Consider the following 16,961-nt stretch of genomic DNA (forward strand, 5'->3'; position numbering starts at 1 on the left):
TATTTTAAGTCGTCCATCCTTGCTATTTCTTCTCCCTGGAGCTTCACACTTCCCCACCACCCCTCTCATTCATGCACATATACTCTGTTTTACTTCGGCTAATCTTCATTCCTCTCCTTTCTAGTGCGTGCCTCCATATTTCTAATTGTTCCTGCAGATCACAATATCATTTACGAGCCTCATGGTCCAAGGGGATTCCAGTCCAACCTCGTTTGTCAGCCTATCCATTACTACCGCAAACAGGAAGGGGCTCAGCGCGGATCCCTGATGCAGTCCCAGCTCCACCTTAAATTCGTCTGACACACCTCCGGCACATCTCACCGCTGTTCTGCTGCCCTCATACATGTCCTGTACTATTCTAACATATTTTTCCACCACACCAGACTTGCAAATGCAGTACCACAGTTCTTCTCTCGGTACTCTGTCATGGGTTTTCTCTAGGTCTACAAAAACACAATGTAGCTCCTTCTGACCTTCTCTGTATTTTTTCACGAGCATGCTTAAGGCAAATATTGCTTCTGTAGTACTCTTTCTAGGCCTGAAACCATACTGTTACTCCCAGATACTTGCTTCTGTCCTGAGTCTAGCCTCCACTACTCTTTCCCATAACTTCATTGCGTGGCTCATCATTCCTCTGTAGTTTCCACAGTTCTGAATATCACCTTTGTTCTTAAAAATGGGGACTAGGACACTTTTCCTCCATTCTTCTGGCATCTTATCTCACACTAGTATTCTATTGAATAAATTGGTCAAAAACTCCACAGCCACCTCACCAAATTGCTTCCATACCTTCACTGGTATGTCATCAGGACCAACTGTCTTTCCATTTTTCATTCTCTTCAGTGCCTTTTTAACTTCCCCCTTACAAATCATTGCCACTTCCCGGTCTTTCACGCTTTGCTCTTCTTCTCTACCTTCTCTCCCATTTAACTCATTCATTAACTTCTCAAAGTACTCTTTCTATCTACTTAGCACATGACCGGCACCAGTCAACATATTTCCATTGCTATCCTTAATCACCTTTACTTGCTGCACATCCTTCCCATCTCTATCCCTTTGTCTGGCCAACCTGTAGAAATCATTTTCTCCTTCTTTGGTATCTAACCTGGTGTACATGTTGTCATATGCCTCTTGTTTAGCCTTCGCCACATCTGCCTTTGCTCTACGATGCATCACAATGTACTCCTTTCGCCTCTCCTCAGTCCTCTCCATGGTCCACTTCTTCGCTAATCTCTTTGTTTGGATGACTTCCTGTATTTTGGGGTTCCAACACCAAGTTTACTTCTCCTCTTTCCTACCAGAAGACACCCCAAGTTATCTGCTGCCTACCTCTGTGAATACCTTGGCAGTAGTATTCCAGTCTTCTGGAAGCTCTTCCTGTCCATCTAGAGCCTGTCTCACCTCTTTCTGAAAGGCCACACAACATTCTTCCTTTCTCAACTTCCACCACCTGATTCTCTGCTCTACCTTTGTCTTCTTAGTTTTCCTACCCGCAACCAGAGTCATCTTACACACCACCATCCTATACTGTCGAGCTACAGTCTCCCCCACCACTACCTTACAGTCGGTAACCTCCTTCAGAGTACACCAGGAAAATTCCTGCATACACATTATCCTGAAAGTCTATCTTATTAAAGCTACGATCAGTCAGAAAAAAAAATGAGTTCAAACTGATTCGTCTCATTTGGGAAAATTGAGAAGTTCAGAAATATGTGAAGTGTTATTTGAAAGGGTTTTGGTCTTGGCAAAAGCCATAAATTTAGCTAAGAAGACTGAAGAAAAACAGCTGTGCAGGAAGTGTTGCTTGCTAAAGTGAAAAAACAAACAATTGTAAATATGAGGCCAAAAAAAAATAAACTCTAATTTTGAAGTAAGAAATAAAATGTGCATGACAAAGACTAACTATGAGAGTGAGCGTGAGAATACTTGAATAAGAAGTAAAGCAATGAATTCGATGCCAAGGCAAAAAGGGTGGCGGTGGTGAAGTGAAAGAAGAATGAGGGGAGTAATTAGAGGGAGTTGAGGAAAAAGGCAAACTCAGACTGACTCTTTTAAAACTGTATAATAAAATTCTTCCCTCTGTACCATAGCTGAAGTATGTGGACTACTGTGTGTTTGACCAACAGAGCTCTGTTCCGCTCATTGCCGTAGATGTAAATACACAGACAAGAAGACGACTGTGTCCACATCAACGGGAAGACAAAATGGACACGAACACGTCAAGCGACAAACCTCAAAATGGCCCGATGATTAGGAGCGGCAGCTTTTTAAAGGTAAGGACTGCATGGCAGGGAATGACTCACTGAGGATTTGTCCAAGGATCTTTTATAGCTGTGGAACTCAGAAGACTCATGTATATAAAAAAACAAAAACCACAAAACAAATACATTCCATGCCAGAATGTATTCTGTAATATCTACATTTTTTAGTCGCCACTTCAATGTTAAATTTAAATGTATATTTTTAAAATGAATTCAAATTGCAATGATTTTTATAAAATAATTTGCAATCCCCACGATGACTCAGCTGGAAAGCGTTGGCCTCACAGTTCTATGGTCCTGGGTTCGATCCCGGACCCACCTGTGTGGAGTTTGCATGTTCTCCCGTGCCTGCATGGGTTTTCTCCGGGCACTCTGGTTTCCTCCGACATCCCAAAAATATGCAACATTTGATTATGGCTGTTTGTCTCTATGTGCTCTGCGATTGGCTGGCAACTAGTTTATCATTTACCCTGCCTCCTGCCCGTTAACAGCTGGGATAGGCTCCAGCCCTCCTGTAACCCTTGTGATGGTAAGTGGCAAAGAAAATGGATGGATGAATTTGCAATCCCTTCATTACATAGGAATTGACAGTAGAAGTCACTTCTTCTCCCAGACATTTTTACAACCCCATATCCATCCATCCATTTTCTGAGCCGCTTATCCTCACAATGGTCGCAGGAGTGATGGAGTCAATCCCAGGTGTCATTGGACAGGAGAGGGGGTACACCCTGAACTGGTTGCCAGCCAATTGCAGGGCACATGGAGACAGACAATAGTCACACTCTCAATCACACTTTGGGGCAATTTAGAGTCTCCAATGAACGCATGTTTTTGGGATGCATTGGCTTGACTTCGAGACCCTCCCAAATGACCGAATCTCATTGGGGCCGCTTGTATCGAGGATTTTGTTCTTAAAGTAACGACCCAGATCACGTGACTGTAAGGAACTTAGGTCGACCGATAAATTGAGAGGTTTGCCCATTGACTTAGCTGCTTCTTTACCACAGTGGACTGATACAGAGCCCGCAAAACTAGAGACATTGCATAAATCTGCCTGTCGACCTCCCACTCCATTCTTCCCACACTTGTTAGAACCGAACATACTTGAACTCCTCCACTTGGTGCACGATCTCATCCCTAACCTAGAGATGGCACGCCATCCTTTTCCAATGAAGGATCATGGTCTCAGATATGGAGTTCCCTGCCCTTGAGCTGCAGGACTGTGTGGTTATGTCTGCTGAAGGTGCTGGAGACTTACAGTAAGTCTCTCTGTTGTGTGTTTCTATGTGTGGCACATGGAGCAAGGCTGTGGAGTATTGGGCGGCGTCCCAAAAACCCACTCGTGGCGAATGACACAGCCATCCAAGTCGCTGTGAGCTCACCACAACAGCGACATTTTATCAGGTCCCGAAAAACTGTCACATCCATTTTATTTATCAAACATAATTTGATATAGCAGAGGTGGGAACAAGTTTTTGCTTTGGAAGCCACAAAGACATCTTTCTTCTGCAGTCGCAAGTGCTGCAATTTGAGTAGTAATTTTACCTACTGTATATATATATATATATATCCCAGCTTCCAATGGGCAGGAGGCAGGCTACACCCTGAACTGGCTGCCAGCCAATGGCAGGGCACATAGAGACAAACAGCCAGACTCACAATAACACCTAGGGGCAATTTAGAGTGTCCAATTAATGCTTGATGTTTTTGAGATGTGGGAGGAAACTGGAGTGCCCAGAGAAAACCCACACAGGCACGGGGAGAACATGCAAACTTCACACAGGCGGGTCCGGGATTGAACCTGGGACCTCAGAACTGTGAGGCCAATGCTTTACCAGCTGATCCACCGTGCTGCCTGTTCACTTAATAATATAACATTAATGTTTCTTCTTTTAGCTAATCAACAGTAGTTTTAATAATACTATACACTCTGTGAATTTTGTAGGAAACTGTGTTTCATGTTTCTCATTTCTCGTGGGGCAGATTCAAAAGCAGATATAACTACATTGCAGTATCATTGGTATCATTGTGACTATTTTTCAAAAGAAGAGGAATACAAGTTTATCATCTTGTTATCAAGGTACAGTTTTATCAAACTGTGGTATCAGTCAGAAAACTAAGGGGCCACTATGTAAAATCTTATGTCAAAAAGAGGCGACGACAAGGAAAAGAATGTTGAGCTAATATTTAGATTCATCAGATCATCAGCATTTGTTGATTCTCATAATATTTTCTTAGAATAAATCAGTTGGTTCGACATAGATCAGTAGATACTGAAAGACTTTGAAGTAGTGTTTTCTTTTCCTGTGCTTTGGTCAAAGTAGCAAGTAATTTCAAGTCAGTGGCTTCAAGTCTAAGTCACGATTTGTTGGTGTTTTAACATCCTGGGAAGTCAAGTCAAAAGTAATTGAATTCATGACTCAAGTTCACACCCCTGTGATATAGTAATTAGTCCTGGAGTCCTACCAGTACTACTGGGCAGAGGCCCACCTCTTCTGAACATGTTGGTGCCAAGAAGTGTCCCATGGATCAGAACAGTCACATTTGGAGAAAGGAACTAAACTTTGTCAACTGTATCCAAGCTGAGCATGAATTGCCCAGGACCGAGTGTTGCCTATAGAGGAATACTGTATTATAAAAAATAATATTAATCATACAATTATAAACCCCCAACGCATTGACAATTTCACTCTGCCGTCAAGTACGTGTCACTCATCTTAACTAACGCTCATCTGTGTATCCAACAAAACTCACTCCAGCTCTGCACATTAAGTCAGACGGTGTCTTCCAACCGTAGCTGTAAGGTGTTATTTTGTCACCCAACCGAGCTTCCAAGTCTTAGGCAAAGAATCTCTGTGGAGGGTGGTTATTATGAAATTAGCCCCTAAGTTACAGTGGGCCACAATTCACAACAGCTCACTCAGACATTAATTCAGAAATAGGCAGCTGACAACTTAGTTATTTAATTTCATACTTGAATTTCACACTTGATGGGTTGACAGGAAGTGCAGAGACCCAACTATTACAACAGTGGAGCCTTTATACCTTGGGCCTTCTTTAAAAGCCTGTCGGACCAGTTCTGTATTATCACCTAGTTTTCCTTAATTTCTCATTTGTCCTTCATGTGTCCTAACCTAACATAGACAAGGAAAGTAAACCCAGCGCCTCCTACAAGTTTATTGTGTTGTTCCTATTTACCCAGATCAGACAGAAACAGAATACATATATTTGAGTGGTTCTTGTTTTTGCTTGTGTAAGTGAAATTAATTGTGTTTGCATTCCACCACATTCACTCCACTGCACAGGATCTTATTTATACTATACAATAGTTTTCTTTTGACCTGACAAACCTAGGGGGAAGTCTTGAGGCATGAACAGGGTGGATTCTGGAAGGACCAGGGAGGGGTTTTGGGAAGCCTGTACTGAGTGACCTGTTGGAGAAAAGTATTGAAGAATACTGCACTCTATTGGTTAAAATGTGTCATGTACTGTATTTTGTCAGCCGAAAGCAGTTGGAATTTCCTCAGTTGCTCAAGGTGATATCACGAATCCAAAAATGTTCGGGAAAATAGAGGCAAGAGAACAGACAAGCTATGAAAACTATGCCTTTTACATTTCATTCACGATTATTGGTGTATTTAGTGATGCTGTACACATGGAAGAGTGGCATCAGCCCTCATCTGTCCCAGCCTGAAAGCCAGAATTTTGTGGTTTTCAGGTTGACAAACGGCTCACTGCGTTTTCCATAAATCATGCTTGTCAACAATTCTGTAAAATAAGGTGCTGGTTACTTCACCGAAACTGTCGCAGTTGTTTTTAATGCTCCCTGTCTGAAGTTCGTTGAAGTTGTTACTTTCTTATACCCCCCTTCACCTTTTAAGACCCTAAAATCCAAGTTTAACCAAGGGCTGCCTTTCTGTGAATTGCAACAGAACTGGCTCATCGACACTTGGACTGCAAAAAGTTTTCACGTCACCATATTATCAAGGATCTCAGATGTCTTAAAACTGTGAGAAGCGAGGATCGAGGAGCCGCCACAGAGAAGTTATAATTTAGGAAACAGTCGTGTTTCCTTTGTGGAAGTCATTTAACGCCTTGATCAGTGACTTTTAAAAGGGGAAATCCACTGGGTCAACTGAGCGGCCAAGCCGCTCACGGCTGTGTATGGAAGTATTCTTCCATCTTCCCGATCAACCGATACTGCTATTTCTTCATCAGATGACGATAAATCTGAGAAGTCAGCGCTAGGCACAAATGGTGTCTCATGTAATCGAGCCTTTGTCGCGGCACGGTACACGTCACATCCGCGCACGTAGGTCATGTGACTTGCGAAAATGGCACGCGCCCCTGAAAATTCATAATTGTGGATAAAAATCTTCTCAAACACTATTAAATGAGACAGGATTTAACATCACATTGTCAAAATAGAGTACATATTACATGACCTATTGGATACATTGTTAATGCAAACCACTGGATTTCCCCTTTAAATAGTTCATAGTTGTAGTTTTAGTATATATATTTTTTCATTGTTGAGTATTTCAGTTTAAATATGCATATTTTGCTGAGTCTGTTTTCATCCATTTTCTTTTGCCACTTATCCTCACAAGGGTTGATCCCAGCTGTCATGCTGGGTACACCCTGAACTGGTTGCCAGCTAATCGCAGGGCACATTGATACAGACAACAGTCACACTCACAATCACATCTATGGGTAATTTAGAGTTTCCAATTAATGTTTTTGGGATGTGGGAGGAAACCAGAGTGAGAAAACCCATGAAGGCACGGGGAGAATGTGTAAACTCCACACAGTCGGATCCACGATTGAACCCGTGACCTCAGAACTCTGAGGCCAACACTTTCCAGCTTATCCACCGTGCCGCCTTTTGAAAAACATGACAGTCCAATTAATTAATTTAGTCATCTTCGGTTCTACTTATCCTCACTAGAGTGGCCGGAGAAAACCCATGCAGGCACGTGGAGAACATGCAAACTCCACACAGGCGCGGCTGGGATTGAACTCGGTTGCTCAGAACTGTGAGGCCAACGCTTTACATCAGCACCACCGTGCCACCAAAATTATATAATTTGGACTAAATAATTCATATTCTGAAGAATTAAGTAAACTGGGATGCTTCTCTGTTGCACAACAGATGATCTCTCATGACCCACTCATGTGCCACAACACCCTGGTTAGTGTACAGTATTTAATTCCACTTGAAACATAAAGCTCTAATTGAGCATGAGCGTAGATTGTGATAATTCAACGACAAAGACAATTCATTTCTGGCACACGACATCTTTAACAGTATGAAATGAAATGACAAAATTGAGGAGAGAACCTTTCATTTCTCCATACATTTGTCCTTCCTCACTCTTTGGGTAATCTCCTTGACGCCTTGATCGGACCTCTGATGGGAGTATTTTTATTGAGTTCTAGGCAGAACATGCCCCACCGCAATATGATTAGCTGCAGGACATGTGCCACTACATCCAGGTAGGACATGCCGTACTGCATCCAGGTGGAAAAAGTCCAGTGCAACCGCGATATATCGATGTAATAGACAGGAGCTAAAATGTAAACATCGGAGAGGGCTGAAGAGACTTAAAATAAAGAAATTAGGTTTATTTAAAATCTTAATGTGGTTGATTTATAATCCCTCTATTTACAACTTTTTATACCGTGTAGAAACCATCTTATTTTGAATAGTAGTAAAGAATTGAAATGTAAATACAAATGTGTTTTTAAATGTAGGATGTAAATCGAAAAATTCATCTGAAAAATAAAAATCCTTAAAAAAATCTTCAGTAAGAATATACTTGTACTTACTTGCTCCCACATTACTTCCTGCCTCTCCAAAAGAGGGAGGTGGAACCAAATAAACACTCACCAGAGACATTCTGTATAGAATTGGAAAAATGTCATTTAAAGGGAATGCGAACATGTCTGTGAACTAGAGACTGGATTAAGTGCAAATGATGATGCAAGCATAACAAGACAAGCACAACAATAAATACTGAACAAGATGCAAAAATGTAGAAAGGCAGTCATGGACCTGGTGAGAAACAAAAATAAAATAAGCCCAGACAATCATCGGAACAGTAAAAAACTGAATGGAAAACAAGGTGTTTTCTCATACTTTGGATGGAGGTGTGGGGGATATATTATGTTGTGTTTCCTGCCTGTCAGAAATTAGACAAACACGCAGGAAGGCTGACAAACAATTTCCGTTGTTCTGAGCCTGACCAGTCTCTGTTTCTAGAGATTTTTTTTCTGGCTTCATTTACTGCTCTTGCCCATCCTCATCCCTCCCTTCTGGCACCCATCTGTCAAAGCTTCTCATTCTTTATCCTTGCAGCTGATTGATGCCTTTGCGCTGGAGATTGGGGAGTTGCAGAAGGAGATGGTTCACACCTCTCCCACAGTGGACCAGGACCCAGTGGACATACAAGTGTATGAGCTTTGTTTTGCATATGGGTCATTTTCATATAATTTGATAGCTAATGGTGAAGACATAGCCCACTGAATTTCTTTTTGAAAATCAATTACTCTTACTGGTACTGTATGAGTATTTGATTTTTTTTTTGCAGTTGTTATCCAGCAAAAGGTCATAATTGTTTCTCAGAAAAAAGGAATATTCTTCAAACATTTTCAAACTATGACTGAACACTGAACATGAATGAAGGTGTCGGAACTATTGCATATCTTTATTGTTCTCACAATTATATAAAGACAAGAGTGTACTGGGTTTAATTAGTATGGTAGTTAGGGTCATTTATGTGCTTGTATCTGCAGTGTGTGAATATAAAATTTGAATTGTCCAACTTACATGATTTTATGAAGCTGTTTATTGTATGTCATAACTATTATTCATGCAAGAAGTATATATCAATGGGCCACCACCATTTGTTCTGTCTATAAAGATTACCTGTATTATAAATGCCTAAAATGTGAAATCATCACTAAGTTTTAGAAAATAAGAATTTAAGTGTGGCTGTTGCAACATGGTAGACATATAAAACTTGGGCAGCATGAGAAAAATGCTATATTACAGTACATTAATTTACCAGTCTTGACAGTTATTGATCAGATTACATGAAAAACCCATACATTCTTTCGTAACGAAATCTCAATCATTCTGAAAATTTTCTAAACCTGAACGGTATTGCATTCCACTTCGGGTTGACACAGTGGCACCCTGCTTATTTACGGTATTATGATTTTTTTTTTTTTTTTAACACCAGCATCTGGAGGAAGTGCAAAATATTTTTTTCCATTTCATTTTTACCAGGTCAGAGAGTGAGGTGGGGGGTGAAGTGAGTGGCGTTTACCCAGAGCTCTCCCAACATGGCAGGATCAGGTGTGAAAGGGATTATGGATATGACTCATTACGGAGGAGAATGAGTGTGTTGGAGAGACTGACTCAAACCCATCCTGTGTGGCTGCTGCTGACAGTCAGTGAATTGGAGGCCACACGCATTCTACTTCGACAACCCCCAGGGGTGAGGATCATGAGCTTGAATATTCAAGATTTATGTTATTTTCCTAAAATATCTAATTGTCCCTGGTATGGGGTTGCAGGTTTTTTTGGTAAGGAAGTCTATCACTCTCCAAAAGAAGGTCCTCTCTGTGCGCCTGTACGGGGATCGGTCCAGAAGCTCCATTAGTCACTTCCCTGTCAGAGAGAGCCAGTATAGTAAGTTTCTTGTATTTTTTATTTATGTGATCTGCTTTAGTGAAACGCATGATGACAAACTGGAATATGACCATAGCCCATCCATCCATTAACTGAGCCACTTATCCTCACTACAGTTGCAGGCATGCTGGAGCTATCACAGCTATATTCATGTGAGAGGCGGGGTACACCCTGAACTGGCTGCCAGTATTCACAGGGCACATGCACAACATTAAACAACCATTCACACGCACATTCAAGTTCAAGTAGATTTATTGTCAGATATACATATATAACATACAACATACTTAAAATACCATTCCTCTCAGACTTGCAGTGCTATAAGAGAGTTAAAAGTAAAAAAAAAAAAAAGAGTTAAAAGAAATAAATCATAAAACTGATCTATCTAAAATATGTACATCGTGCCTTATACTATAGAGAATATAACAAATATGGTCAATTTGTCTTTTTAACAAGAGCTGCAGTCACTGGGTAATGTAACGTGTTACGTGCCGCAACAAAGGCTCGACTACATGGGACACCATTTATGCCCAGCGCTGATTTCTCGGATTTATCCTCATCTGATGAAGAAATAGCAGTATCGGTTGATCAGGAAGATGTAGGAATACTTTCATACACGGCCGTGAGCGTCACAGCTGTGAGCGGTTCCGCTGCTCGGCCGCTCAGTTGATTGGATGATTTCTACAATATCTTTTTCTGTACAACCTATTCTGCGAAGTGTCGTGAGAAGCTATAGTCTATTATCCAAGTTTCCCTCAGCCAAAAGACAGACTACACCCTAGACTGGTTGGCAGCTAATCACGGAGTACATATTCAGGCATTCACACCATTATTGTGTGGCAGCTAAATCAGTGATGTTATATTATTGTAATGTACTATTTTAGGATTATATTGTTTTAAAAAATTGTGCATTAAATTCAATGTTGTCTTTATAAAAAACACATATTTCCATGTTTGGTTACAGCATTTTCTCTTGATGGATCAGGAATAAGCTTTGCAGATCTTTTCCGTTTGGTGGCTTTCTACTGCATAAGCAGGTTTGTAACAACAATTTCTCTTTTTGATGTCTTTGTTCATATGATGCAATACTATTGGTGGATGGATCAGTTGATAAAAATACTGTTTGAATTAATACATCAATTTGAATGGCACTAGATATAGATTGCAAAAATGTACAATACTGTATTAATATCAATGAACATCAATCAATATAACAATAGAACCATGGAATAAGTGAACGTGTTGGCTGAGTGGTGTTCTTGGATAGACCTCAATTGACATTGCAGCATGCTCGCTTTTCTGAGCTGCTTATCTTCACAAGGGTCGTGGGAGTCCTGGAGCCTATCCTGACTACCTTCAGGAAGGAGGGGTACACCCTGAACTGGTTTCCAGCCAATCACAGCCATATAGCTGAAGATATGAATTCAAAATTCATGTAACAGGACAATCAAAACATAATAGTCTTACTGAGATTTGAGAAAATGATTGAAAATATAGTACAGTGGTACCTCCACTTCTTACTCTACTTATATCTCTAGAAATGAAAACTTCAGGAAATTCAGGAAATGGAAGGAAAAAAATGGGCGCTGGATTCCTCAAATTCCACCAAACATAAATGTCCTGTATCTTGGTTTGTGTGGCGCAATGGAGCTGCTCTCCCATTGGTTATTGCCGGAACATGTTCGTGGCATCCCACTGGCTTACAGGGACATCAATCTTTACCCATGATGCTTTTTGATTCACCTGAACACTCGACTGTCACCGATCACGCTCACGCTGTCACATGGTGTCACAAGCTAACGCAAATTGGAAAATTATAAGATTTTTGCTTGTGTTTTTGCAGGCTTATTCCTTTTTCTTCACCGTGAGCACCAAGAACATTTTTGTGTGTGCATACGTTCGTACTTCTGTTTTCTCTCGACTTACAAAATTTCCCTCCTCCTGCGTCCCCCACGATGCCTTTTGCGTGTCACTCACCCTTCTCTTCGCATAGTTGCCCAACGGATTATTATTGGAGTGTATTACGCTATTTACATGTAAAATGCACTTCTACTTACTGAAAATTCACGTTACGAAATGATTTCTGGAATGGACTAATTGCGTAAGTAGAGGTACCACTGTATATAAATATTACAAGGTTAACTAGTTTTGGTATGTAGATAGTATTTTATCCATGTAGTATTTTGGTGCTTCATTACATTTATTTTTCATTTGTTATTTCTGAACGTGGTATTAATGCTCTGTAATCTTGATTACTTCAGGGATGTTTTGCCCATACCTCTCAAACTCCCAGATGCCATTGCATCTGCCAAGACACAAAAAGATCTTGAACAGGTGGCTCAACTTGGACCAGGTACTCTGATTTATTGGTTCATTAAAGTGCCACCATCATGAAATGCATGATTTTTAGTATGTTATTAATGAAAAAACGGCAGCCGACATGGACCCATGCGTTTTTTCACCACAAAACACAATTTTGACGTATACAGCTTTTTGTAACTCCCGCCATGAAAATCCTCTCGAGGGATTTGTTTTCAAGAAGAAGCATGAAGTGACATACATGGCAGTAGTGGACTTGTGGACTCGTTTGTTTCTATTAGTTTTACCTCCGGGAAGGTAACTCGTTGTTCCATCATGTTAGCCAAAATGCCGGCTCGTTGCATTGCTGGACATTGCTTGAACACTTGGGAGGATGGATTTAGCCTTCATAAATTTGCAAGAGACCCGGTTCGTTGTGAAAAATGGATTGGCGAGAGCTTCGTGGGTTCCAAATGACAGGTAGGTGTGTATACAGCTACTAAAAAAATAATAGTTTGGGGCGGACCACATAATCTGTCTCTCATAATGTAACAAAAATCCGCGTACGTATGACAGGGATGCTAAATGTGTCGATGTGCACATCGGACGGCTTAAGCCTTGGGCTCGCCGCGAAGGCTGTCGTGATGGCTCGCCAGCGAAGGCTGACGCATTATGCCTCGTGGACGAGCACGACTTCGGCCAGGCTGGCTCATACATACTTTCTGGGAGTCTGTCGCCGCCGCGGCAATATGTATGAGCCAGACTGGCCGAAGTCATGCTCCTCCGTGAGGCATGACGCGGCAACCTTCACCGGCTTCCGTGCCGCCTCTGCCGGTCATGGCTTCGGCTGGGTTGGCTCATCTTCAGCACCGAGGTGGCTTATCACAGTGCCAAGCCAGACCGCTTTGCGGTGTTGTCATCGCTCGCGGCTGAGTATGCTACATTCTGTCATACTGTCGGGTAGTCTGTTGTTAGTTAGAAGTGATCTGCATATAGTCTAAATATGGCTCAAAACGATAGGATAATATTGCCCCGGACACTTGACTCCATTGTGAGACGTTTTCTTCTTCGAAAAGAACTTCCTTGTCTGAAGGGGCGTGTCCCACAGTAGGGGCCACAATGTGTTTTCAATGCCGAATGTCCGGGGTGACGTCACGGACAGTAAATGCCGCCCAGATGCCGACCACTTGGATGTCAAATGAGACTTTCCCAACTTTGCGCATGGATGACATGCTCTCCGCCCATAATTATTTTTTGGGTAGACATTGAAGTGAATAATGTTAAATGTATTTTTCATTTCTCTATTTTAGAATGTTTATAGGGATGACACTTGACCTTTAAGGTGGCAGTTCTGAATGAATAATGGGCTGTAAAAAGTATTCAATCTGCAGTATTAATGTAGTAGGGTTTATAGTTATATTTTTTTCATGATGCTCCCACCTCCCCACCAGCACAGAAACAGTCAGAAACTTTTTCAAGATGTCAAAATCTAAGATTTCAAAAGATTTGTGTGTTGTCTATTGTGAACAATATTGTCACGAACGAGTCTCGAGGGCGGATCCAAATGCACGACTCCAGAGGTAAGCAGGTAGTGTACAGAAAGCCTTTATTCGGTCTGTGGTCAATGATCAGCGAGTATCAGCAGTATCAGAAGAGGCAGGCTTACTCGGAAGGTCAGGGAACAGGCGAGGGTCGGTACACGGTAGGTCAGGTATACGGGAGTGCGGGAACGAGCCATGGGAATCAACAATCTGGCGGAGGACTAGTTGTCCCCCGTGTCCTATAAGTACAGGGTGCAAGTGTGTACCAACTAATTGGCTGACCACGCCCAGCCTGAGGAGGATGCCAGGGGCATGACAGTACCCCCCCCCTCAGCCCAGGAGCGTCTGGATGGGCCGCGTAGAAGTCCTCGATGAGGGAGGGGTCCTCAATGAAGCGCGAGGGGATCCAAGAGTGCTCCTCCGTATCTTTCCCAATACACCATGTACTGGAACCCCCTTCCTCTGGGGCCAGCGGCGAAGGACGATCCGGGCGTAGTCTGCTGACATGGAACGTAGGGTGCACCCTCATCGACCTGGGTAGTCTGAGAGATACAGCGACCGGGTTAATGATTTTGGTGATCGGGAACGGACCAACGAACCTGGGAGCAAGTTTGCGGGGTTCCATGCACAGCAGGAGATCCTTGGTGGAGAGCCACACTCGCTGCCCCACCCTGAGTTTTGGTGCGGCTCTCCTCTTGCGGTCCGCTGCGGACTTGTAGATGTTGCCCATGCGCAGCAGCGTCCTCCGGGCTGCCTCCCAGGTCCGTTTGCAGCTTCGTACCACTGCCAGGGCCGACGGCACTGTTGAGTCTGTGGCCAAGGAGGGAAAGAGAGAGGGAGGATAGCCGTGCACAACGTGGAGTGGAGCCATACCTGTTGAGGCGGAGGGTAGGGAGTTGTGGGCGTACTCAACCCATTTGAGGTGCTGGGTCCATGTGCTCTGGTCCCTAGAAACTAAGCATCGAAGTCCTGTCTCTAACTCTTGATTTACCCTCTCTGTTTGGCCGTTAGACTCCGGATGATGGCCCGAAGTTAGACTAGGCAAAGTGCTGATGAGGGTGCAGAATTCCTTCCAGAAGCGGACGCTGAATTGCGGACCTCTGTCCGAGATGATATCCCGGGGGAGCTGGGCTGTCTGCTTGGCCAACGGGCTCTTCGGAAGTGGCACGAAGTGAACCATCTTGAAGAATCGGTCCACTACAGATAGCACAATTGTGTTTCCCTGAGGTCGGCGGTAGGCTGGTGACGAAGTCCAACGCGATGTGTGACCATGGGTGGAAAGGCATGGACAGAGGCCGCAACTCACCCATCGGTCGTAAACGGGACGTCTTATTGGCCGCACACACCGGGCAGGCATTGACGAATTCCTTCAAGTCTTTGCTGAGGTTGGGCCACCAGAATCTCTGTTGGACCACAGAATGAGTTTTTGCCATACCCGGGTGGCAGACCGTCTTGTTTGAATGGGCCCAATTGAGGGGCCGAAGTGATGGAACGACGAACAGGCGATCAGACGGACAATCTGTGGGTGGCGGTGTCTCTCCCAGGGCCTCCTTCACCCGCGACTCGACCGCCCAGGTGAAGCCGGACACAAAGCACGCCTCTGGCAGGATAGGAGCTGCTACTGACTCCATGCGCTCCCCCTCGTGGATCCGTGAGAGGGCGTCCGGCTTGCCGTTCTTGAAACCTGGGCGGAAGGACAGAGCGAAGCGGAAGCGGGTGAAGAAGAGAGCCGACCTGGCCTGGCGGACGTTCAACCGCTTTGCGGTTCTCAGGTACTCTAGATTTTTGTGGTCGGTGAGGACCACGAACGGTAGTTGTGAGCCCTCCAGCCAGTGCCACCACTCCTCCATAGCCGTCTTGACCGCCAGCAGTTTGCGATCCCCCACGTCATAGTTTCTCTCTGCCGGGGTTAGCTTCCTAGACAGGAATGCACACGGGTGGATCCTTGCGTCTTTGAGACTCCTCTGCGACAAGATGGCTCCAATTCCCGAGTCCGACACGTCCACCTCCACCATGAACTGGCGATCTGGATCCGGCATAATGAGGATGGGTGCGGTGATGAAACTTGCCTTAAGTTTATTGAAGGCCTCCTGGCAGGTCTGGGACCATTCGAGAACATTGTGCGGAGAGGTGAGGGCGTGCAGAGGGGCGGCCATGGCGCTGAAGTTCCGAATTAACTTTCTGTAGAAATTTGCGAAGCCAATGAACCTCTGCTCGTCCCTCCTGCTGGCGGGAGTGGGCCACTGAAGTACGGCGTCGATCTTCCTGGGATCCATCCGTATCTCCCTTTCTGCCAGGATGAAGCCCTGAAAGGCCACGGATGCTCGGTGGAACTCGCACTTCTCCCATTTCATGAACAGTTGGTGCTGCAAGAGACGCTGGAGCACCTCTCTGACCTGTCGGATATGGGAGGTCAAGTCTGCTGGGAAGATGAGAATGTCGTCAAGGTATACAAATACGTTTTTGTTCAGGAACTCCTGAAGCACGTCATTAATTAAAGTTTTGGAAGACGGTCGGGGCATTGGTCAGTCTGAAGGACATCACCAAATACTTGTAATACCCGTGGGAGTGTTGAAAGCCATCTTCCATTTGTCGCCCTCCCAGATCCGCACCAGATGATACGCGCTGCGCAAATCCAGTTTGGTGAAGATCCGGGCACCTTGGAGGAGTTCAAATGCCGTAGCGATTAAGGGCAAGGGGTACCTGTTCTTGACCGTGATGTCATTCAAGCCTCGGTAGTCGCTGCAGGGTCGTAAAGTGGAGTCCTTCTTCTTCATGAAATAAAAACCCCTGCACCAGGGTGACGGGCGAATGAGTCCGGTTGCCAGAGACTCCTCGACGTAATCCCTCATTGCCTGGTGCTCCGGTCCTGTCAGAGAGAACAGTCTCCCTCTGGGAGGTGAGGTGCCCGGGAGGAGTTCGATAGCACAGTCATAAGGCCGATGTGGCGGCAGAGATTTTGCCTTGGACTCAGAAAAGACTTCCTTTAAATCATGGTAGCAAGAGGGAACCGTGGCTAATTCGGAAGCGGTACTCAGTTCATCAACTTGAATCCCTGCGTCCCTCCGTGCAGCGAGAGACTGCTTGTGACCGTCCTCACCCCATGCCATTATCCGACCCGTGACCCATTCAATGTGGGGGTTGTGTCTCTTGAGCCACGGGCTC

At 44.1% G+C, this 16,961-nt stretch overlaps 1 protein-coding gene across 7 annotated transcripts in view; it reads left to right on the forward strand.

Annotated features, from left to right (window-relative positions):
* The window catches only part of LOC133505970 (ras and Rab interactor 2-like), a 55,395-nt gene that overhangs the window by 10,963 nt on the left and 27,471 nt on the right, over nt 1–16,961 (forward strand). For 4 of the 7 annotated variants that reach the window (XM_061829572.1, XM_061829577.1, XM_061829578.1 and 1 more), the window contains exons 2-7: nt 2,127–2,273; nt 8,620–8,714; nt 9,553–9,763; nt 9,843–9,957; nt 10,922–10,994; nt 12,219–12,310. In XM_061829572.1, the coding sequence (XP_061685556.1) occupies nt 2,205–2,273; nt 8,620–8,714; nt 9,553–9,763; nt 9,843–9,957; nt 10,922–10,994; nt 12,219–12,310 (655 nt within the window). In that variant the 5' untranslated portion in view covers nt 2,127–2,204. Of the gene's footprint in view, nt 1–2,126; nt 2,274–8,619; nt 8,715–9,552; nt 9,764–9,842; nt 9,958–10,921; nt 10,995–12,218; nt 12,311–16,961 lie in introns of those variants that run through there. The other 3 variants (XM_061829573.1, XM_061829574.1, XM_061829576.1) reach the window with 3 other exon arrangements.

The sequence above is a fragment of the Syngnathoides biaculeatus genome, chromosome 9 (assembly GCF_019802595.1).
Source record: "Syngnathoides biaculeatus isolate LvHL_M chromosome 9, ASM1980259v1, whole genome shotgun sequence".
In the NCBI taxonomy this organism is placed as follows: Eukaryota; Metazoa; Chordata; class Actinopteri; order Syngnathiformes; family Syngnathidae; genus Syngnathoides; species Syngnathoides biaculeatus.